Here is a 23,384-nt window from a genome sequence, read left to right as displayed (position 1 = left end):
ACTCCTACACAGCATACCTGCCTCACCTTTCCTTCTTCCCGAAACCATCTCTTCCACTTACCCGAGCACTGCTTTATCAGGGAATGTAAGTTGTGTTTAAGTAGAATTTAAACTTGAATGGGCTTCTTACTCTGTACCTGGAAACACGCTCAAAACCCCGCTGGCTTGTACACATCTTTCCTCTTTGCTGTTTGCTTGCCTGGTACCTTGCATCTGGTTTTTTCAGGGACAAACTTACTAACCGATTGACTCTGTCTGTGCTGTACATTTTCTGAGTAGCTGGTGCACAACAAATATTAGTTAAATGCTGATTTCCTTGCAGTCTAATCTCTGCTCTACTGAGAGTATCATTTAAACTGTCAGATTTTTTTCTTTTTGGTTTTGGCTTGTGTTTACTGTGAACAGCCTGAGCGCTTTCTTGGTCTGTCTTCACCGTTTTGTGCTTTGGTGGACTTTGAAAGTATAGAGAAGAGACTTTGGAGTCAGACACCTGGATTTAAATATTAGGCATATCGACCATGGCATCTACTTAATGCTCTTATGTGTTTAAATACATAATTCACCTCACTTTCTAGAATGTTTGAGGGCTGGGATCAAATCTGTTTGGGAAGTCAGTAAATTTTTATTCAGTGAGTGAATAATATGAGCAGAGGTGCTTAATATATAAGTAGATGACAGGTTTGAGGATTAGGAGAAGGGTTGGAGACTTCGTGGTAACTGAGGGAAGTAGGGAGATACCCCTGGTAGAATACCCAGAATGGGGGAGGAACTGAACAGCATCAGTGGTTAGTAAGAAGCCCAGGAACATGCTAGAGAAGTTACAGTTGGTTCAAAAAACTGAGCCAGGGAAGGAGAATTTTAAGGAGGGAGGGAAGATACAAAGGAAGGAAGGAAGATGGGAGGGAAGGAAGGGCCAGCGATGCCAGATAATATGGAAAGGTCACACATGATAAGGATGGAAAAGTATCCATTTGACGTGGTTTGGAGTGGGGTTCGGAGCCAACGGCCAAGGGAGAATTCTTGGGACGTTTTCAGTGCAAAAAGGTGTTTTTATTACAGCACGGGACAGTACCCGTGAGCAGAAAGAGCTGCGCTGGGGTTGTGTGAAGAGTGACTGATTATATAAGATTTTCTATGCTGTGGAGGGGAGGATGACATTAGGTCCCCAGGAGGTTGAGTCTGTAGGTTTCTGGAGATTGCTTTTTTCTTGTAAATCATTAAGACAGTTGCAAACTGATGGGAGACTCCTGCATCACTGTGCTATCAGATAACCGTTGTTTCTCCCCTTTCTTTGTTCTTGGGCAGCCAGGAGTGCCCGGGGAAGGTCACACCTGGGAGGTGGAAGGGGTTGTGGGTATGTGCTTGTGCTTTGCCCTCAGCTTGCCTTTTTCTCCCTCATCACGTTAACTTTTGGCAGCTTGGAAACTGGCTGCATTAGTGAATAGTTTCATTGGTGAGTAGGCCTGCATTTCCTAGGGCTGCCGTAACAAATTACCACAAATTTAGATAGCTTAAAGCAACAGAACTTTATTGGCTTAGTGTTCTGGAGGCTAGAATTCTGAAATTGGGGTGTCAGCACAGCTATATACTCTGTTGAAGATTCTGGGGGAGGGTCTTTCCTTGCCTCCCTAGCTTCTGGAGTTTTAATCTTCGGAGTTCCTTTGCATCATTCCAATCTCTGCCTCTGTAATGTAGTATTCTTCCTGTGTCTGTAACCATGTCCACATTTTTCTCTTTATCTAAGGACACCTATCATTGAATGAGGGTCCACCTTAACCAGTATGACCTCATTTTAACTTGATGACATCTGTTAAGACCCTGTTTCCAAATAAGGTTATGTTCATTGGTACCAAAAATTAGGACTTAAACTTTTCTTTTTGGAAGCTGAATTGCAGTGCATTGGAACTTAGAACAGGAAGCAAAGAAGTAAGACATCAACTATGGAGACTAGAAGAAACTTCTTTGTAAAAGAAAGGAAAAGTGAGCGAGAAGATGGTAGAGGTCAGGGTACACTGGGTGGAGAGTTTTTTGTGGGTTTTGTTGTTGTTGCCGTTAATGTTAGTGTCTTATGATTTGTTAAATTGCAAAACCTAGCTCCCACTGACAAGCTGTTTTACAGGTTAGAATTTGCAAAAGAGGCAAAATCATGCCATGCAAATATAAAATGAACATGTGTCAAAGATTTTATTCAGTTCATTCATTAATGAGGGAATCAGTAAGGTGTTAAAACCTGTCCTAAGAGTATTTGAGAAACCAGGTGTTACAGGATGTGATTGTCAGATTAGATGTGATTGCTAAATTGCTAAATCTGGGTAATGGGCCAATAGGGTCATAAACTAACCTTTGGGATTATCTTTTCAGCTGCACAGAAATGATTTGCATCTCTACCAGATAAGAAACTGTATACATTAACATGTAATGAAAACTGGGACCTTTAAGCAGTAATAAATATAGCAAATCCAAATAACTATTTTGCCCTATATTCCTTGGGCAGCTTTTAGCTTCTGTGACATTTAGAAGATATGCTGTTGACCATTTTTTTTAAACCAATGTCTAAGTTTAAGATAATTTTTCTGACATACTTATTAGAATCTATGGAGATGGGGGGAACCTGAGAGCCTTTAATTAGCCCTGAGGTGATTTTAATGTTGATTACATTTTGAGAACCACTGAATAAGAGAATACTGAGTGGCTGTGAGTGCCCTTCTGAGATTGGAACCCATCACTCTAATGACACCTATCCCCCTGGAGTGTGTGTGTGTGTGTGTGTTTTCACAGTAGTGCTCAGCTCTTTGGCAGAGAGAGGTTATGTGAACCAGGGTTGAGGTTTGACAGGTAGATACTCAAGAAGGACACAATGGCTAGGAATTGAGAGTACCAGGAAGAGGTAGTTAACATACTGGACATGAAGCCTAGGCTGTGTAGGGAAAGACATGAGGCCAGGACAAGATTAATAGACTGGGAGAAAAGAGAGAAGTCAAGTTCACGGAAAGTATGTGGGTATAAGAAGACTGACTAGCTGAGACTTTAAAGTGTTTGAGTTTTCACAGGTGGGCGAGAGTATCTCTAATAAAGGCAAAAACAAAGCCCGGCTTGTGATTCGGAGAGTTACTGAAGAGAAGTAGAGGTCATCCCTGAGAAGTTCAGTGAGAGTTACTTTCTCTTGGGTTTATACTTTTCACAAGAACACTACACTTGAAACTTTAAAGCTGCTGTACATTTCCTAAAGTAATGGACAGTTGTTCTGTTACTTTTGCTAGATTGTAGCCAAATGCCCTGTATCTACGTATGACGGGCAAAAGCCTTTCCCGTCTTTTATGACTGGAATGGTACCCTCAAACAAAAGAGTGTTTATTGAGCGCATTATTATAGGTTAGGCCCTCAGTACTAGGTGTTTTCATACTATGTCTCATTTAATTTGTGCCCTTTGTGTTTGAATTGTTTGTATCCCCATTTTAGGGAGCTGAGATTTAGCAGCAATAAATAACCTTCTGAAAGTCACAGTGAGTGCTGGATAGGGCATTTAAAATCATGCCAGGACTCCAGAGCTCATTTGCCTAACCATTATGTTCTAAGTAGGATGTGTGCTTAGTGGGGGTTAAAGAGGATTTATACTTCTCACGTTCCTTCATGTAATTCAATTTTGTAAATTATCACACATGCAGAGAATAGTTTGGGCTTAAAAAAGAATGAAGCTGGGAGCTATTTCTTTTTCTAAAAATTGTCACAGTGACCTTCTTTAGGCTCTCTGAGCATATCCATCTTATGTAGTATTTTTAAAAAATGAGTGGAATTAAAGTAGTACCTTGAATTATTTATTTGAGATATGTAGTGATCCAATTTTAAAAATCTTATAGTAATGGGATTCATAGAGTACTTCAGTCCAAAAATTCACAATGCTAAATATTACACTAAAAATCTTCGTCGTATCCAAATGAAATAGGATGTTTTAGTTAACTCTTGCAAGTTACTCCTTTGAATGCTTTTCTACTCTAAATGCCTCTTTTTCCAGCTTATAAGATCTCACAGATGCATTAGAAGATGTGACAGAAATGACACACTTATTTAGAGCAAGTGTAGTCAGACTCACCTGTTCATAATGATTAAAAAAGAAAAAATCCTTGAAAGCTTGCTGGAAAAGTCTGAACCTTTCCCAGTTCATGATGGTCATCATGAAAGTTACATTGCTCCACATTTGTGGCATTATTTGTGCAAGCATCCTGCATTTGTGTTTGGTGTTGAAGAAAGTATTTTTAGAAGTCATGCAGTGTTTGTGTTAATACGATTCAGTCATTAGTATGATTTATATTCTGTATTAGTGTGACTAAAATATGGGGGTGGCTGCAAGGTCACATGTAATCAGTATCATGAGCATGTATGCAAAAAAACCACATTTGATTTGAAGTTTAGAGAAGCCTGAAATAAGCATATCTTCTTTATTGTATTAATACGTTATTATTTAAATATGTTTAATGTTCTTTCTGTTTTCTCTAGGGATACGTAGTTTAAAAAAATACTCAGTTATTTTCCTGGAACAATACCAAAACTTGTATCTGGCTTAACACATCTGACCTTAGACTCTTCAGAGGAAGTGAACACATGTTCTATGAGTAATTCCCTAGATAAATCTGCAGCCAAACAAAGGAGCAGTGAGATCAAATTCCAGTGTCTCTTCTTCACTGAAATAAAATTGAAATTCAAAAATTACATTGACAGGCTTCTATCCTGGATGGTCAGTTATACTTTCGTGGAGACCATCTAGAGGAGGAGGGGGAGGAGGAGAAGCTGGCAGCGATGGTGGTGGTGATGGAGTTGAGAAGGAGAAAGATTTGGTGATGTTGGAGTTAATGGGTGATAGTGTATGGATTGGTCCTAGGAAAACCATGTGAAAGTTTTTTTTCCCCATAGTAGTTATGCTGTCTTTGTCAATTCTGCCTCGTGAAAGTGAATAACAAGAGGCAGTGTAGCTTGGTCACAGATCATTATTCTTTCCAACATACAAAGCTAAGCAGAAAATTAGGAGACTTACTCCTGACCCTATTCGCACCCTTTTTTAAACCCTAATTTTAAGAGCTCCTGACCCAGAAAAAAAGTTATTCCAGGGATGTAGGCTAATAAAAAGGACGTTTTCTCTCCTTTAACCTCCATTGACTTATAAAAATTGGGAAGTGGGACTGTAAAACTCTTTAGTGTAACTACTGACCACAGCAGGGAGAGTATGCCCTAGGTTGTACCCTTAGTGGACAGAACAGCATTATCCTTTGGGCCAAAGGAAACCCAGCCAAGAACTCACTCAGATCTTCTGTCTGAGTTGTTCTAGCCTTTGCTTCAAGTCAGTCTTCTCAACCCCAGTACTCCTGACATGTAACATCAACCCTTTATTCTGGGAGCTGTCCTGTGCACATTGTAGGATGTTTAGCAGCATTCTTGACTTCTACCCCCAGATGCCAGTAGGATCCCACCCCCTCAGTTGTGGCAACCAAAAATATCTCCAGACATTGCCAAATGGGAGGTAAAATTGCTCCCGTGGGAGCCTCCCCCTCACCCCCCATTTGAGCACCACTGCTCTGAGTGTATTAGGTGATTAGTTGATAAATAATATTTTCCAGATTTTAGTTTTACTTTTAAATACTTTGTTATTTTAAGTATTGTGCAGAATAGGATTTGCTTTTAAGAACTGTGAAAATAAACGGCAAGCACATTTTCTAATTTGGGGGTAAAAGTGAGGACAGGGTCTTTCTTTGAGAATTCAACATTATGACCTTTGGATGCCCTAGTACAGTGGTTTTCTGAGTGCTGGTGGGGACCAGAGTAGGTCAGGATTGTATATGCATGGGTGTAGGCATACAATGTAAAATGTATTTCTTATTTGGGAATAACTGAGAAAAACATTTGAGAACTGCTGGCCTAGTGATAATGTATAAGCCCAGCTTCCCCTTTCAAACTGGAATATTCTAAACATATACTTCATAGCAATAAGTGTTTATCCAGACCAGCTAAGCTATTTATCTTGTCAGGTAAATTTATCAAAGTCTTGGGCATATGAAACATTCAAACTCATTCACTGTAGTAGTAGATTTGAGACTCTCTTAACTTTGGTTTCTGGTGCATATCATCTTTTTGCTGGAGGAGGAAGCTCTGAACTCCATCACATATTTTAGAACATTCTTGGCACGTTACTTGTGGACTGTTCATGCCCTCCCCCTACACAAGATACTGAAAAAGACCTCTCCATTTTAATTGTTTTCTTCATCAGCATGCATGTAAAAGTCCTGTTTTTCATCAGTTATATTTATTTTGTTGACTTGTAGAAATTGTGCTTTATAGAGGAAAGGGCAAGAAACATTTTGTGTATTACTTATTGAGAATCAAACATAAATATGAGCATAAAGACATAAAAATTACTAACACTGCTTGTACTTTTGTAAAATTCATCTTAAAATGGCAACCTTAAGTTAAATAATAGCCTATGGGGAATTCGTTAGTTGGGACAATCTGCCATTACTAAGTCATGAATTCAGCTGTTAATAGGAAATTCTTGCCTTCCTGAAATCCATCAACACTTCCAGACACTTAAAAAGCTGCTTTAGTTCTATTCACTAAAGAAAATACATTTATATTTTGAGTTATTTCATTTGTTCAGCGGCTGCTTTTCAAAGATTTAAGCATTCCAGAAAGCACATTTTCATCTTTTCAGTATTAAGAAAACATTTCAAACTAGTTTCATAACGTTAGAAACTTTGTCTTAGGGGATAGTTTTTTTTTTCTCTAAGGAAAAATGTTAATGATTATTCAAAAGTTATTTATATTACAATTCATTTATTTTTACAGAGACAGTTTTTATATCCCTGTGTTTCTAATTTGGATGATACTCAGAGATATTCAAGGTATTTTCTTGATGGTTTCAGGGAAAATTTGTGGGTTTTTTTTCTTCTAAGTTGTCTAACATTTACATTTTATATTTGCAAAATATCAGTGAATATATCACAAAAACTCACATGTTTATTTCATGGTGCCTTTATATATCATTGAGTGGCTATGCCTAGTTTTTGTGTGTAGAATGAAAGCAGGTGTAGAGAGAGCTGAAATTTTAACATTGCTCAAAAGCTGAGCTTTATGTGAGATATTCGTTTAGGAAGCCAGATTGCTAGTATCAGCCTTTAAAATAGGCTAGGGGCGCCTGGGTGGCTCAGTCAGTTAAGCATCCAGACCTTGGCTCAGGTCATAATCTCAAGGTTCATGGGTTTGAGTTCCGTGTCGGACTCTGCTGTTAGCATGGAGCCCACTTTGGATCCTTTGTCAAATGCCTCCTCTGTGTATGCACTCTCTTTCTCTGTCTCTCAAAATTAAACATTTAAAAGTAGGCTAACAATACTAGGACGGATTTGAGAATTGCTTGATCAGGAAAGGATATAAAATATTGCCATCATAAGCTTATACAGAGTGTTCTTTTATTAAAGTTAGTTTTGAGGGGTGCCTGGGTAGCTCAGTCGGTTAAGTGTCCCAACTCTTGATATTGGCTCAGGTCATGATCTCAGTTTTGTGAATTCGAGCCCCACATCTGGCTCTGCTCTGACCCTACGGAGTCTGCTTGGGATTCCCTCTCTCCCTCTGCCCCACCCCTGCTCACACTCTGTCTTCCTCAAATAAACTTAAAAAAAAAAAAAAAAAAAAAACTTTTCAAAAAATTTAGTTTTGAGACTGGTTTGAAATTACTTTTTCATTGGTTCATGTACAATTTCCTTATACATCCAATTAAACATTTATTTTGCAACTACTTGCTAGATATTGTATTAACTTCTTACAGGCCTTTAAAGCTTTTATTCTAGCAAATGATATCAGCACTGCATTGTTCTTAAAAATAATAAATCAACATAATAGAAAATTCTGTTACAGCCATCTATATCTATATTGACTTTAAAACTCAGCACTGGGGCGCCTGGGTGGCTCAGTTGTCTAAGCGTCTGACTTCAGCTCAGGTCATGATCTCACAGTTCATGAGTTCAAGCCCCGCATCAGGCTCTGTGCTGACAGGTCAGAGCCTGGGGCCTGCTTCAGATTCTGTCTCTCTCTCTCTCAATCTCGCTCACTCGCTCGCTCGCTCTCTCCCCCTCCCCTGATCATTCTCTCTCTCAAAAATAAACATTTAAAAAATAAATAAATAAAACTCAGCACTGTCACTTTTAGTATAGTTTTTTTGTGTAAGTACTGAATTATTCCAAAGGTGATTATAGGTGGCTATTTTTGAACGAAAAAATACTATCGTTTTAGTACAGTGTACCCATCTTCCTTTTAGAGATTTAAAAGAGATTCATCATTGAATCCCATCATTAAGGAATGCTGACTGGTACAATTGGAGCAGCACCTGAAACTTCTTACCACTGCGTGCCTCTTCTAGGTGCCCAAATACCACTTTTTATGAGAAAGGGAAGGGTGCAAATAATAGTACTATGTTACGTTACCTGAGTCCCCATATCCAGTTGCAGAACGAATTGCTGGAGCAAATCCTGCTGCTACCAAGATAGGAAGGTTATTTTTCCTAATGTTTCATGATGTACAAATGCCATTTTTTCCTCCTCATTTGGTAGGAAAAAGTGAGGTTTTAGGAGGGGGAGTACTCCAAAGTCCAATTTCAGTAGAATGTAAAATTAAATTTCATTAAATATTGCTTTAATGCCTTCAAGGATGAATGCCTTGTAATACTGTGATCAGTAATCTGCATAACCTTTAGTCTTCTCACAGATTTTAGAAAGGTTTATATTTATAAATAAATGGATGAAGCTGATCACATACTTTTATTTTTATAGTTTATGTTGTCTTTGAACAGTTACTATGAATTAATACTCTTTTAAAGATTGGAATTGTGATATGTGTATAAATCTATTGTTAAGCTAATAAATCTGTTTATTCAGATTGGAAAGTTCTTTGAATAAGGATAATCATTGATCATTTTGACCTTACCTGGCTTCTCTCTTGGCTCCTGTGAGTAGATATATTAAGAACTCTATCATCCCTTTTATCTTGTGTAAGGAAAGTATCGGTGGCATAAAATATCTGTCATACATATTTTTAAATTTTCACAAAAAATCCTGATTATTTATAGTATAAGTTAAAGATGTAATAATAATTTATCGTTCTTTTAACTCTTTTTTTTTTTTAAAGGTGATGGATGTGGACATACTGTACTAGGCCCTGAAAGTGGGACCCTCATGTCCATAAACTACCCACAGACCTATCCCAACAGCACCGTTTGTGAATGGGAGATCCGTGTAAAGATGGGAGAGAGAGTGCGCATCAAATTTGGTGACTTTGACATTGAAGATTCTGATTCTTGTCATTTTAATTACTTGAGAATTTATAATGGCATTGGAGTTAGCAGAACTGAAATAGGTAGGAATTTTTCTTGTAAATGTACATCACTGCCCTGAGTTTTAAAGCTAAAGCAATGTTTGATACTTGACATTGAATAACTAGGTTGTATAGGATGATATGTAAGAAATTATTTGTGTGGACCATGTTTGGAAATCTCAATTTGAACCTTTTGGGAAGAGAAGATTCTTGTCTGTTTATTTACTCTCCAAATAAGCTTGTTGGTACTTTTGCAACAGGATGTACTTTTGCAAGCAGGATGTACTGCTTCCAAGAAGGAGGACATTAATTATCTCATTTTTTTGTTTTGTTTTTTTCCTGATCACTTTATTTGCAACTAAAGAATACAGGTATAATTCACGCATAATTCACACTTAGGAGGCAGTATATCATGGTGATTAAAGCATGGGTTTTGGATCTAAACTGCCTGGTATTAAACCCTCTCTCTGCTGTTAGCATATGTGTGACTTTGGGTGAGTTACCTGACCTGTTTTTTCATTTGTAAAATAGAGAATGAATTAGTAACATGTAAAGTGCTAAGAAGAGTACCTAACACATAATATATGCTTAGTAAATATTAGCTACTATAGTTATTCTTAGCTAAGATCAGTGGTTTTCAATTATGCCTGCATATTAGAGTCACCTGGAAAGACTTTAAATAATACTGTATACCTGGTCCCCATCCTGGACCAGTTGAATCAGAATTGATTGGGTGGGACCCACGCCCCTGTATTTTAAAAGCTTCCCAGGAGAATCTACTCTGTCGTTAAGGTAAGAACCTTTGGCTTTTAGAGATCAGTCCCTTTGTTTTAGGAAAGGCAGAAAAAATCTAAGACTCTTTGGGTGAGCTAACATCATAAAGAAATCTTGAATTCTTTCTGAGTTAATTTGGAAACATTGATTGGTACAAATGTATAAAATGTCTTTTAGAAGTATAATTGGAACCCAGTATCTTTAAGTGTGATGTTCATCCGCTCGCCTCTTCCCCATCTCTGGTCTAATCCTTCATGTCTTCTCTATTTTTTGGCCTCTTACCTGTGGGAGCAAGGCCTGGTGCTTTTTTTTTTCTTTTCTTTTTTTTTTTTTGGTAGGGTTGTTCTTTATTATTTTTTCTTTTTTCCTTTTTTTTTTTTTTAAGTTTATTTACTTATTTTAAGAGAGAGCATGCGAGCAGAGGGAGGAGCAGAGAGAGAAAGAATCCCAAGTAATTAATCTCCACACTGACAGTGCAGAGTCTGATGCAGGACTCGAACTCACAAACTGTGAGATTATGACCTGAGCCAAAACCTAGACTCAGATGCTTAACTGAGTCACCTAGGTGCCCCTTCTTTATTTTTTCTAAGTATGATCTGTTTCGGATTTTATCTTTAAGTAATTCAGTTTTAGTAAGTTGTTTGCCTGGTAAATTACCCAGTTCACCTGGGTCTTCAAATTCATTTGCAGTGATGTCTGCAAAATAGAATCCTATGGCTTTTTTTCTAATGGTTATTTCAGTGGTTTTGTCAATGGTTATTTTCTTCATGACATTTTTTGTTTGTTTGTTTTCTTTATTTGTACTCTTTTTTTTTCCCATGTCAGCTAGTGGTTTGCCTATTTTGTTTCTTCAAAAAATGGAATTTGATTTATTAACTGTATTTAGATCTGTTCTTTTTTCTCTCCCTTATTAATCTTTGTTTCTAGTTCCGTTATTTCATTTTCTTCATTATACTCTTTTTGAGTTTATTTTCCCATTTATTTCTGAGCTTTTAGAAAAGAATTTTAATTCATTTACATTCTTTGATTTTTATTGATAAGTATGTCTAAAGCTGTGGGGTTTAATTTGATATGCCACAGATTGATTTATAGTGTTATCAATACTTTTTTGGAATTCTGTAATTTGTTTTGTATTTCCCTTTTACCCACTAACTGTTTACTATTGGGTAAATAACACATAAGTAGATTTATTTCCTGTTGGAAGTACCTTTCTTTGCTGCTGTTAATAATTTTTATTTTTACTGCATTGTGGTCATAAATATTTCTGAGTGTGGTTGGAAGGGATATCACTATTTCATGGAGCTTGCTAATATTTTCTGCATAACCTAATATACAACCTTTATTATGAATGTCCCGTGTATGCTTGAGAAGGTTTATTTGCTAATATCAAGATGCAAAGTTTGATATACATTCAGAAGATTTGTCTTATTTATTGTTTAGATTTTCTTTTTTTTTTTTTTTAACTTTTTTTAATGTTTATTTATTTTTGAGAGAGAGACATAGCACAAGCAGGGGAGGGGCAGACAGAGAGGGAGACACAGAATCTGAAGGAGGCTTCAGGCTCTGAGCTGTCATCTCAGAGCCTGACGCGGGGCTCAAACTCACAAACCATGAAATCATGACCTGAGCTGAAGTCGGACACTTAACCGACTAAGCCACCCACGCGCCCTTCTGTTTAGATTTTCTACACATATCTTTATTTTTACCTACTTGATTGGTATGTCTCTTTTTTCCTGTTTTTCCTTGGGATTTTGCTTTTATGGGAGTTGCAGTGTTGCATAAATATTCTTGATTATAATATCTTTATTTGAAATTGTGACCTCCAGCATTAGATGTTTCCTTTGTCATGTCTAATAATACTTTTAGTTTGAATTCTTTGTCTCTCAATATCTGCATATCCTCCTTCTTGTCTCTTACTGTTTTCATTTGCCTGGTATACCTGCTTTGCTATTTTTAGCCTTTCTATATCATTTTGTTTTGTATGTAGCACATTTTTCACACTTTATTTTGTGAAGTAAATTGAAAAAAATTTTTTTTTGATAGTTAAGCCCATTTGCAGTTATTTATAAAATTGGAATGTTTTATCTCAAGTTTATCGTATTTTAAGCTATAATTATATGTATTTGTTGTGCTTATTTCTTTCTTTTGGTTGTTTTTTTTTTTGGTTTGAGAGAGAGAGTGAAAGTGGGGGAGCGAAACAGAGGAGGGGGAGAGAGAGAGAGAGAGAGAGAGAGAGAGAGAGAGAGAATATGAGTGTTAGGCAGGCTCCATGCTTAGCTCAGAGCCTGACATGGGGCTTGATCCCATGACCCTGGGATCATGACCTGAGCTGAAATTAAGAGTCAGACACTTCAACTGACTGAGTCACCCAGGCACACCTTGTTCGTATTTCTTTACATTGTTTTCTTTACTTTTTATTTTAAAACTGCTTTTGGAGTTTAATAAGTTTTATAATTTTGTTCTAAGTGTTATCTTTCAATTTATACTATTTTTTAAAACAATTTTTTTAATGTTTATTTATTTTTGAGACAGAGAGAGACAGAGTATGAATGGGGGCGGGTCAGAGAGAGGGAGACACAGAATCTGAAGCAGGCTCCAGGCTCTGAGCTGTCAGCACAGAGCCCGACGTGGGGCTCGAGCTCACAGACTGTGAGATCATGATCTGAGCTGAAGTCGGGTGCTTAACCGGCTGAGCCACCCAGGCGCCGCGGATTTGTCTTTTTTTGATGGTGTTCTTTAACTCCTACCAATTGTCTGTGCTACCTGCTACATAACATTCAATGAACTACTCTACCTCCTCTTTTCCTCTCTTCTTTTCCCTATTTTTACTCTGTTAGAACATAAATTCATAACATGCAGCCTACATTATATAACCTCTTATTCTTCAACCCCTCTCTAACTTTTCTGAATCTATTTTGTTTTAATTTTTTAAGGTTTATTTATTTATTTTGAGAGAGAGTGCAAGTTGGTGAGGGGCAGGGAGAGGTTGAGAGGGAGAGAGACAGAATCGCAAGCAGGCTCCACACCGTCAATATGGAGCCCAATGTGGGGCTGAAAGTCATGAACTTCAAGATCATGACCTGACCTCAAATCAGACATTTACCTAACTGAGCGACCCAGGCGCTTCTCTACTTCTGTATTTAAAAATAACAAATGGGGACGCCTGGGTGGCTCAGTCGGTTGAACGTCCGGCTTCGGCTCAGGTCATGATCTCACAGTCTGTGAGCTCGAGCCCCGTGTTGGGCTCTGTGCTGACAGCTCAGAGCCTGGAGCCTGCTTTGAATTCTGTGTCCCCCTCTCTCTGCCCCTCCCCTGCTCATGCTCTGTCTCTGTCTCAGAAATAAATAAACATTAAAAAAATTTTTTTTAAATAAGCAAATAAAAAAAATAAAAATAACAAATGTTCATTTTCAGCCTTTTGTGCAAGTTCTCCCAGTCATACTGTGAATGGGTAAAATTCATCTTAGACTAGATTGATTCTTGAAGCAGAACTTATGGGTGCAGAATTTCTTGCATGTTTAAAATTGCTTTTTAGGGGCATCTGGGTGGCTCAGTTAAGCCTCCAGCTTCGGCTCAGGTCACGGTCTCATGATTCGTGGGTTCAAGCTCCATGTCATGCTCTGTGCTGACAGCTCAGAGTCTGGAGCCTGCTTTGGATTCTGTGTCTCCGTCTCTCTCTGCCCCTCCCCTGCTCGTGCTCTGTCTCTCTCTCTCAAAAATAAACATTTAAACTGCTTATTTTTAAATTTGTATTACATGAAGACTTGAGGATCAATTTGATTTTATGTAAATATGTCCTTGATTCACATGTTCGTTCTTTGGGTTTATTGATTTATTTTTAAATACTCTTCTGGAGTGCCTCAGTAGCTCAGACAAGTGTCCAACTCTTGATTTTGGCTCAAGTCATGATCTGGGATTGAGCCCTGCGTCGGGCTCCCTATGGACAGCACAGAGCCTGCTCTCTGTCAAAAATAAATAAGTAAACATTTTAAAAAATTAAAAAAATAAGTACTCTTCCATTATCGCCAGACTTTTTGTATTGATTTTTGAGAAGTTTATTTACCTTTAAAGTCTTAATAGTGTTACAAGGATATGTGTTGAAGGTGATCATTGTGGGCTGGTTTTCATTGATATCCAGTGACCTGTTTCAATATATAGATACAGATCTTTCACTTCGGGAAAGTTTTGTGGGATGATACTTTTAATATTCTGTTCCATTGTCTTGTGGATCTTTTTTTGATTTTAAGTATAAGAAAATTAGATCTTCCTTGCCCTTTCAGCCACATTCTCACCAGTCCTTTTAGTTTTTTATTTCCTTTTCAATCTATTTTTATTCTTTTTTTCAATATTCATTATCATGTTTTCATTAGAATCCATTATTCCTTGTGCACTTTGTACATAAATATGGTCTTTACTTTTTATGTAATTTTGTCATTTCTTTGTTTTGTGAGACCAGCTCTTAGTTCTTTCAGATTTTGTCCATCTCTGTTTTTAGTTTTTGATTTTCTGTTTCAAGTGGTTTTATCATATCTCCAATTGTTTGAGGACGTAACATTAAGTTTGGAATGTTCAGTTTCCTTCTGCTTTACCATTGTTTTTTTAGTGGGAGGAGGTTTCCATAAACTGAATTGTTGGGATTCTTGTATTTTGTTTGTATACTATATATTTTTTTAAGTAGATAAAGGCTGTAGCTAGGTACTTGTGTGGACAAGGGTGGTAGTTTGCAGTGCTTTGTTTACTTTATAGTTTGTGATAGGTTCATGATAGCCCTCTTCTGCCAGTGTAGTAGGTACTTTCTTTTTCTAGAAAAGAGGTTGAGGTGGAGGAGGAGTTGTGTTCTGTTCTTTCTTTCTTTCTTTCTTTCTTTCTTTCTTTCTTTCATCTTGCAGGATTCTAAATTTTTCCCTCTTGCTTTGCTTTTTCTCTCCTTTACAATGTATGTTCCAAAGAATTCCTCTCTATTGCTTTTAACCTACTTTTCCCCTGAAGTGTTTCCTTTCCAAAATTGCACTACTGAGGATTTCTGCGCTCTTAAGTTCCTTCCCCGAAGTCAGTATTCTCATTTACCAGTGGATTGTTTTTCCCAGTATTTTCTGGCTGTGCATGGGATACCTTGATCATCTTTGTCTTCCCCAATGGGTCTTTCCTTGACTTCTACCACTTAGGTTATTCTTAGACTCCCTGAAATCTGTTGCTATGCTTTACTGGTCTGTGACCCTTTGAGTTTCTTCCTCCTTCTTTTAAAGTTGTCTTTGTAAAAAATAATTATTTTATGTCAAAATAAAGTGATAAGTACTCTTTCATTTGAAAGCAGTAAAAGTATTACAATACAGTCATCATTGCTAACATTTTCCATTTAGAGCAGTTTTCCATAAGCAGGAATTGAAGAAATGGTGGGTAATCTTAACGAGTGTAGGTATCTTGAATGATACATGTAAGAGCCACACAGTTTTATATGAGATAAAGTCCTAGCCTATGAAAACAAGTCGTCAGAAAGGCAAAAGGCATCTCATACCTGTTCATCATGAAAATACATGGATTCCTGTGGATAGTTTTCATGAGAAGGCTCAGTGGAAATTTAAATTTAATCTGGATTTGTCCCTAATGCCGAGGTGTATCATATGAGGTTGTTTGTAGCATTGCAAAGTACAGAAGCCATACACAATTCAAAATACCGTAGTGGATCTTTGTGCCCTGGAATGGTCAAGCTAGCTTAGTGACCTAGAAGAGAAAAAAAAAATACACTTTGTCTGTATAAATGATGTTATCACTTCAAAATGCTTCCTCTGATGTTTGAGGCATGTCAGTGAAGAATTGACAACTGTCTCATTTTTTGGCAGGATTCAACTGGATAAAACTTAAGCTACTGTGCAGTCCTACCCACGAATTCCTATTTGTGGGCCTTTACAGAAATACTATAAAAAGCCTTTGACATCTCCTAAGTGGTGACAATTTTATTTTTCTATAAAAGCTTTGAAAGAAATTTCATGGTATGCTATGTATGTCTCACCTGTGATGCTTTGACGACACATCTGGTTTTTACTGAAGTCTGTACGTTGTTGTGACTCATCATTTTTATATTAATTATACTTAGTATGAGAAATTCTGCCAGCTATCAAGAAAGAAACTATGAACTTAATAAAAGCCAAAGCATTGAGTCACTACATTTATAGGAGCTTTTATTAATAAAATAGAAACAGATTAATGATTTTCTCCTCTGTCCAGAGGTTTGATTGCTTTCCAGAAGATAAGTCTTACCCTCAAAGTGTAAGTTTCCTAAGAGAAAGAAAACCTACTAAGAAAAATTTGATGGAGAAGATTGGTATTCCTTTGTAAATATTTTGGTCCACATGAATGCTATAAAATTTTCCATCGAGGCCCTTTGGTTACCATCATAGATAGTTATAAAAAGTTATGTGCTCCTCCCATTCTTTAAGAGTTTATTATTAGAGGCACCTGTACTTAAAGAAATGCAAATTTTTAAAACTCAATATATTCCCTCCTTGAATTTTTAATTAGTAAAAAATACATAAAAATTTTATGTTCACATGGCTATAGTGAAATTGGTACTTTTTTTAATGTTGCAATCTCTTAGTAGTTATAGCTCACTCGGCTAGCAGTCTTGAAACACATATTAAGAATCCTTCTTAAGGAAATATTTCAAAAACTAAAGAAGATGTCTATTCCAACATTTTTCACTATATAGAAATTGGAAGCGATCTAAATTTCTAACAATTAGGAGATTAAGTTATATCGACCATATAACCAGTTCTCGTCTATCACGGATTGTTTGCTATGAGCATTTTCTTACCCATCTTTTGGTGAATGTGAGTGTCCAGTTCGACATCTAGAAGAGGAGTTGCTGGTTCACTAGATATGCATGTGTTCATCTTTAGTAGATATTGCCGAATGCATTTGTGGTAGTGGTGGTTTAGACACATAGTTGTGTATGAGAATTCCAGTTACTTATCTCTCCTTTTGCCATTTTAACCATTGTTGTGTGTGTGTGTGCTGATACCACATTGTAGCTTTGCTTTGCATGTCCCTGATGGCTAATCATATTATTCTCTTTTCATGTGTTTATTAGCCATTTGACTATCTTTTCTGAAAAGTGTTGAAATATTTTATGCATTTTTTTTCTTTTGGGTGATCATTTTCTTATTTGTAGTAGTTCTTTCTATATACTGGCATGAGTTCTTTGGGGTATGTGTATTAATTTTTTTTTAATGTTTATCCATTTACTTTTTTTTTAAAATTTTTTAATGTTTTATTTATTTTTGAGAGAGAGACAGAGAGACAGAGCATGAGCAGGGGAGGGGCAAAGAGAGAGGGAGGCACAGAATCCAAAGCAGGCTCCAGGCTCCGAGCTGTCAGCACAGAGCCTGACGCAGGGCTCGAACTCACAAATGTGAGAGATCATGACCTGAGCCGAAGTCGGTTGCTCAACTGACTGAGCCACCCAGGCACCCCATATCCATTTACTTTTGAGGGAGAGAGAGAAAGGGAGACAGAGAATCCCAGGCAGGCTCTTCACTGCCAGCTCAGAGTCCAACATGAAGCCCAAACCAACAAACTAAAAACCATGACCCACGCCAAAACCAAGAGTCAGACACCCAACTGATTGAGCCACTGAGGCACCCCGTATGTACAAAATATATATTCTTCTGGGGTGCTTCGGTGGCTCAGTTGATTAAGCATCTCACTCTGGATTTCAGCTCAGATCGTGATCTCACAGTTCATAAGATCAAACCCATGTGGGGCTCTGTGCTGACAGTGCAGAGACAACTTGGGATTCTCTCTCTCCCTCTCTCTGCTCCTCCCCCACTCATGTTCTCCTTCTCTCTCTCTCTCTCTCAGAAATAAGTAAACTTTAAAATGTGTGTGTGTATGTATATATATGTGTGTGTGTATATATATGTACACATATGTGTGTATATATACACATATATGTTCCCTTTTTCTATGGCCTTTCTTTTTATCTCCCTATTGGTATCTTTTGGTAGACTTTAATTTTAACCATTTTAATGTTCAGTTATTAATTTTTTAAGTTTATGGTTACCATTTTTTGTGTTCTCTTTTAAAATCCTTGCCCCTCATAGCTCATGAAGTTGTTCCCAACATTTTCCTCTAAAAAAAGCTTTATTGTTTTCCTTTCTACACATATTATCTTCAGTCGGTCCATAATTGATTTTTGTATAATTGATTTTTGTACATGGCATGTGAAGTAGGAGTAAAAGTGTCAAGGTACATTTTCCCATGTGGACTTTATTTTTATCTTATTTAAAAAACTTTTTTTAAAGTTTGTTTATTTTGAGAGAGAGTGCAGGGGAGGGGTGGAGAGAATCCCAGGCAGGCTCCACACTGTCAGTGCAGGGCTTGAACTTGAACCGTGATATCATAACCTGAGCCAAGATCAAGAGTCAGACACTTAACTGGCTGAGCCACCCAGGAGCCCCTGGACTTTATTTTTAAATGTACAAATACTGGGTCTGTCATTTATTCATGAAAAAATAACACTGAAATTACCATCTTCTCCTGAAATCAAAATCCACAATGATTTTTTTTGATATACAAAAATACCCTCTTATTTTATATATTTTTTTAGAGAGGGCAGGAGAGAAGGGGGAGAGGGAGGGAGAGAGAGACAAAATCTCAAGCAGGCTCCACACTCAGCATGGAGCCCAACATGGGGCTTGATCTCATGAGTGCAAGATCATGACCTGAGCCAAAATCAAGAGTCAGGACACTTAACCAACTGAGCCAGTCAGGTGCCCTGAAAAATACACTTTTATTTTATTATTTTTTAAAATTAATTTATTTACAGAGAGAGAGAGAGAATGAGCATGAATGGGGAGGGGCAGAGAGAGAGGATCCCAAGCCGGCTCTTTGCTGGTCAGTGGAGCCCAATGCAGGGCTCGAACTCACAAACCATGAGATCATGACCTAAGCTGAAATCAAGAGAGATACTTAACAGACTGAACCACCCAGGTGCCCCATCTGAAAAATATACTTTTAAGGTAGTCACCACTGTCTTTTAGAAGTAAAGGCAAATCCATTATTGGTGTTACTGCTATTGCTTTTAAAAATGGTAAATATTTGTTACTTGTTCTTTTAAATATATGCTAAAAAAATATACTCAATATTGTTTAAAAGGAAATTAGATCTGTACCTTCCCATGATTATCTTCTCCATGTAAGTCTTTGTTGAAACAGTTAAAGGTAATGCTAAGTCCAGCCAAAAGCAACTTATTATTAGTCACCATATAATCGAAATCATTATGGGAAGACAGTCATTCAAAAGAAGAACATGACTCGAAGCAATCTACACATTTAATGCAATTCTATCAAAATACTGCTGACATTTTTCACAGAGCTAGAACAAACAATCCTAAGATGTATATGGAACCACAAAAGACGCCAAAACAATCCTGAAAAAGAAAAGCAAAGCTGGAGGCATCCTGATTCTGGACTTGAAACTGTATTACAAGCCGTAGTCATTAAGACACTATGGGACTGACACAAACACAGACACTGTATCAGTGGAACAGAATAGAAAACCCAGAAATGGATCCACAACTATATGGTCAACTCATCTTCAATAAGGTAGGAAAGAATACCGCATGGAAAGAAGACTGTCTCTTCAACAAATGGTGCTGAGAAAACTGGACATCTTCTGCAACATGCAGAACAATGAAATCGGACCACTTTCTTACACCATATACAAAAATTCAAAATGGACGAAAGACCTAAATTTGAGACAGGGAAAACTATCAAAATCCTAGAGGAGAGCACAGGCAGCAACCTGTTTGACCTAGGCTGGAGTAACTTGTTACTAGACACATCTCCCGAGGCAAGGGAAACAAAAGCAAAAGTGAACTATTGGGACCTCAAGATAAAAAGCTTCTGCATAGAGAAGGAAACCATCAAAACTAAAAGGCAACTGATGGAATGGGAAATAATATTTGCAAATGACATATAAGATAAAGGGTTAGTATTCAAAATCTATACAGAACTTATCAAACTCACCACCCTAAAAACAACTGATCTAGTTAAGGGTGAGAAGACATGAATAGACATTTTTCTAAAGAAGACATCCAGATGGCCAACAGGTGAAAAGATGTTCAGTGTCACTCATCATTAGGGAAATACAAATCGACCACGATGAGATACCACCTTCTACCTGTCAGAATGGCTAAAATTAACAACATAAGAACAGATGTTGGCGAGAATGTGGAGAAAGGGGAACCCTTTTGTACTTTTGGTGGGAATGCAAACTGGTGCAGCCACTCTTGAACACAGTATGGAAGTTCCTCAAAAAGTTAAAAATAGAACTACTGTATGACCCAGCAATTGCACTACTAGGTATTTACCCAAAGGATACAAAAATACAAGTTCAAAAGGGTACATGCACCCCAGTGTTCATAGTGGCATTATCAGCAATAGCCACACTGGGGAAAGAACCAAAGGGTCCATCGACTGATGAATGGATAAAAAAGATGTGCTATTGTATATACAACGAGTTATTATTCAGCCATCAAAAAGAATAAAATCTTGCCATTTGCAACAGCATGGATGGAGCTAGGAGCTAGAGCTAAGCAAAATAAGAGATAAATATATGGTTACATTCATATATGGAACTTAAAACAGATGAATATATAAGGCGGGGGAGAAAAAAGGGAAACAAACCATAAGAGGCTCTCAAAGATGGAGATCAGTGGCACCTGGGTGACTCAATTGTGCGTCCAGCTTCATCTCAGGTCACGATCTCAGTGTTCATGAGTTCAAACCCTGCATTGGGCTCACTGGGCTCACTACTGTCAGCACGGCCTCCTCTGGATCCTCTGTCCCGTCCCCCCGCCACACACACACATGCACACGAGCACGCGCGCGTTCTCTCTCTCTCTCTCTCTCTCTCTCAAAAACATTTAAACAGAACAGAGGGTTGATGGAGGGAGGTGGGTGGGGGATGGGCTAAATGGGTGATGGTTATTGAGAAGGGCACTTGTTACAATGAGCACTGGGTGTTGTATGTAAGTGATGAGTCACTGAATTCTGTTCCTGAAACCAATATTGCACTGTATGTTAACTAACTAGAAATGAAATAAAAATTTTAAAAAGGTGGGGGGAAGAAGAGTATGTGAAATCACTCTGTCAGATGGCTAATTTTATACCTCCATCTCACTCTGGTCCACCAAGCACAAGGCAGTGATCCTTATTGGTGGACGTTACTTACTGATAGCATCTTTTCTAAACATTTTCTGGGTATTAAAATGCCCTCTTATGCATTTTAGGGGCTTCAGCTGTGCATTTGCCCTGTTCTGCTACACTAAGCTTTCCAAGGGCAACAGTGTGCCAGTCTACTTTCATCACTAAATTCCTAGTGCATACCTCTCTCAGTGCCTGGATATTCGGAGGCTCAGTTCATTGATGAATTACTTTGAAAGTTCCAAATTTGGAATTGTTTTTGTGATTAGAAGTGCTTCTGGACATAAGCACTAAAATCACATGCCTAAATCAGTTTGTAAATTAGGAGTGATATTCTCTAAGCAAACTCCATTTCCATCTATTCCATCTATTGGAGGTGGACAGATTTGATGTGCTTTTGCTCTAACAAGTAACTCCCACCCTCTACCTTCTCTTTCTAAGTTGCAAGTTTGTAAGGAGAGTGTTGTTCTGTGACAGACCTCTTGGGTAAGTTAAATGATCTTCCATTTAGTCGAGAACATAAATCGGATTTCTTAAGTTTTATGGCAGTAATAATAGCACCTCTAATCTATTTCACATCAGAGGGATTGCTTCCCTCTTTTGAATATAGAATATTTTCATTTAACAACTTCCAGAGTTTATTGCTGTTCACTACCAAAAGTATAGTTAATACAGACTTTGAAAGACATCTGATAACCTTAAGACCTCTAAGCTCTATGCAAGAGGATGCAAACTCATTGCCAACAGGGGATGGGGTGAGTGTAGTAACAGCATTGCACTGATAAATGCTAACTGAGCTTCGGGATTGGGGACTTTATGGAGTGGTAGGGACTGTAACAAACCAATGTATGACTTTCTCTCTTTAAAGGGGACAGCCATTACTTAGGTACAGTCATGTGGAGGACTGGCCCGGGTGTCTTTTATTTATTTTATTTTTATTTATTTTTATTTTTTGAGAGAAGCCAGAAATTCAGAATTTATGTGAAGTTTAAAGATTTTTTAAATTGTTTTTAATGTTTATTATTTATTTTTGAGAGAGAGACAGAGCATGAGTGGGGAGGGGCAGAGAGAGAGGGAGACACAATCTGAAGCACACTCCAGGCTCTGAGCTGTCAGCACAAGCCCGATTCAGGGCTTGAATGCACAAACTGTGAGGTCATGACCTGAGCCAAAGTCGGATGCGTGACCGACTGAGCCAGCCAGGTGCCCCGAAGTTTAAAGATTTTTAAATCTTGGCAGCTAATCATTATTGAAATAGTGTAAACCCCAAATTGTATAGGCCAAGAGGACCTGAGTCATGGGTAGATTCCGACCTCTGTACTTTATTTCTCTTGGATTTGATCATCCAAAGGCAAGGTATCCTTACTATACAAGCATCCCTCAGAGGTATGGTGGGTTCAGTTTCATATCCTGGCAGTAAAGCGGGCATTGGAATAAAGCAAGTCAAATGAATTTTTTGGTTTCCCCATGCATATAAAAGTTACATTTACACTATACAAAGTAAGCATGCAGTAGCACAAGATATGTGCTATACATAACTTACATATACATAACTTAAAAATACTTGATTGTTGAGGCATCTAGGTGGCTCAGTTGCTTAAGCATCCAACTTTTGACTTCAGCTCAGGTCATTATCACATGGTTGTGAGATCAAGCTCCGTGTCAGGTCAGCATGGAACGCAGAGCCTGCTTAGAATTCTCTTACCTCTCTCTCTCTCTAAAAATAAATAAATTTAAAAAATACTTTCTCAAAAAAAAATACTTGATTGCTAAAAATTGCTAACCATCACCTGCACTTTCAGTCTTTTCAGTCAATCTTTTTGTTGGTGGAGGATCTGGGGTCAATGTTGATGGCTGTTGACTGATCAGAGTGGTGGTTGCTGAAGGCTGGGGTGACTGTGGCAGTTTCTTTAAGACCGCAATGAACTTTGCAGCATCGGTTGACTCTTCCTTTCAGAAAAGATTACTCTATAGCATGTGATGCTGTTTGATAGCATTTTACCCGCAGTAGAACTCATTTCAAAGTTGGGGTCCATCTTCTCAAACCCTGCCACTGCC

The 23,384-nt window shown here is 37.8% G+C and overlaps 1 protein-coding gene across 5 annotated transcripts in view; it reads left to right on the top strand.

Moving 5' to 3' along the window:
- DCBLD2 (discoidin, CUB and LCCL domain containing 2) overlaps positions 1-23,384 on the top strand; it is an 87,347-nt gene that overhangs the window by 8,449 nt on the left and 55,514 nt on the right. For 4 of the 5 annotated variants that reach the window (XM_027077611.2, XM_015080687.3, XM_027077610.2 and 1 more), the window contains exon 2: positions 9,163-9,390. The exons of the other annotated variant lie outside the window; for it this stretch is intronic. In XM_027077611.2, the coding sequence (XP_026933412.1) occupies positions 9,163-9,390 (228 nt within the window). The remainder of the gene's footprint in view (positions 1-9,162; positions 9,391-23,384) is intronic. 5 annotated transcript variants of the gene reach the window in all.

Source organism: Acinonyx jubatus, chromosome C2 (genome assembly GCF_027475565.1).
Source record: "Acinonyx jubatus isolate Ajub_Pintada_27869175 chromosome C2, VMU_Ajub_asm_v1.0, whole genome shotgun sequence".
Classification (NCBI taxonomy): Eukaryota; Metazoa; Chordata; class Mammalia; order Carnivora; family Felidae; genus Acinonyx; species Acinonyx jubatus.
The sequence above is the reverse complement of the archived record's forward strand: the minus strand, read 5'-3'. Positions and strand labels throughout refer to the sequence as shown.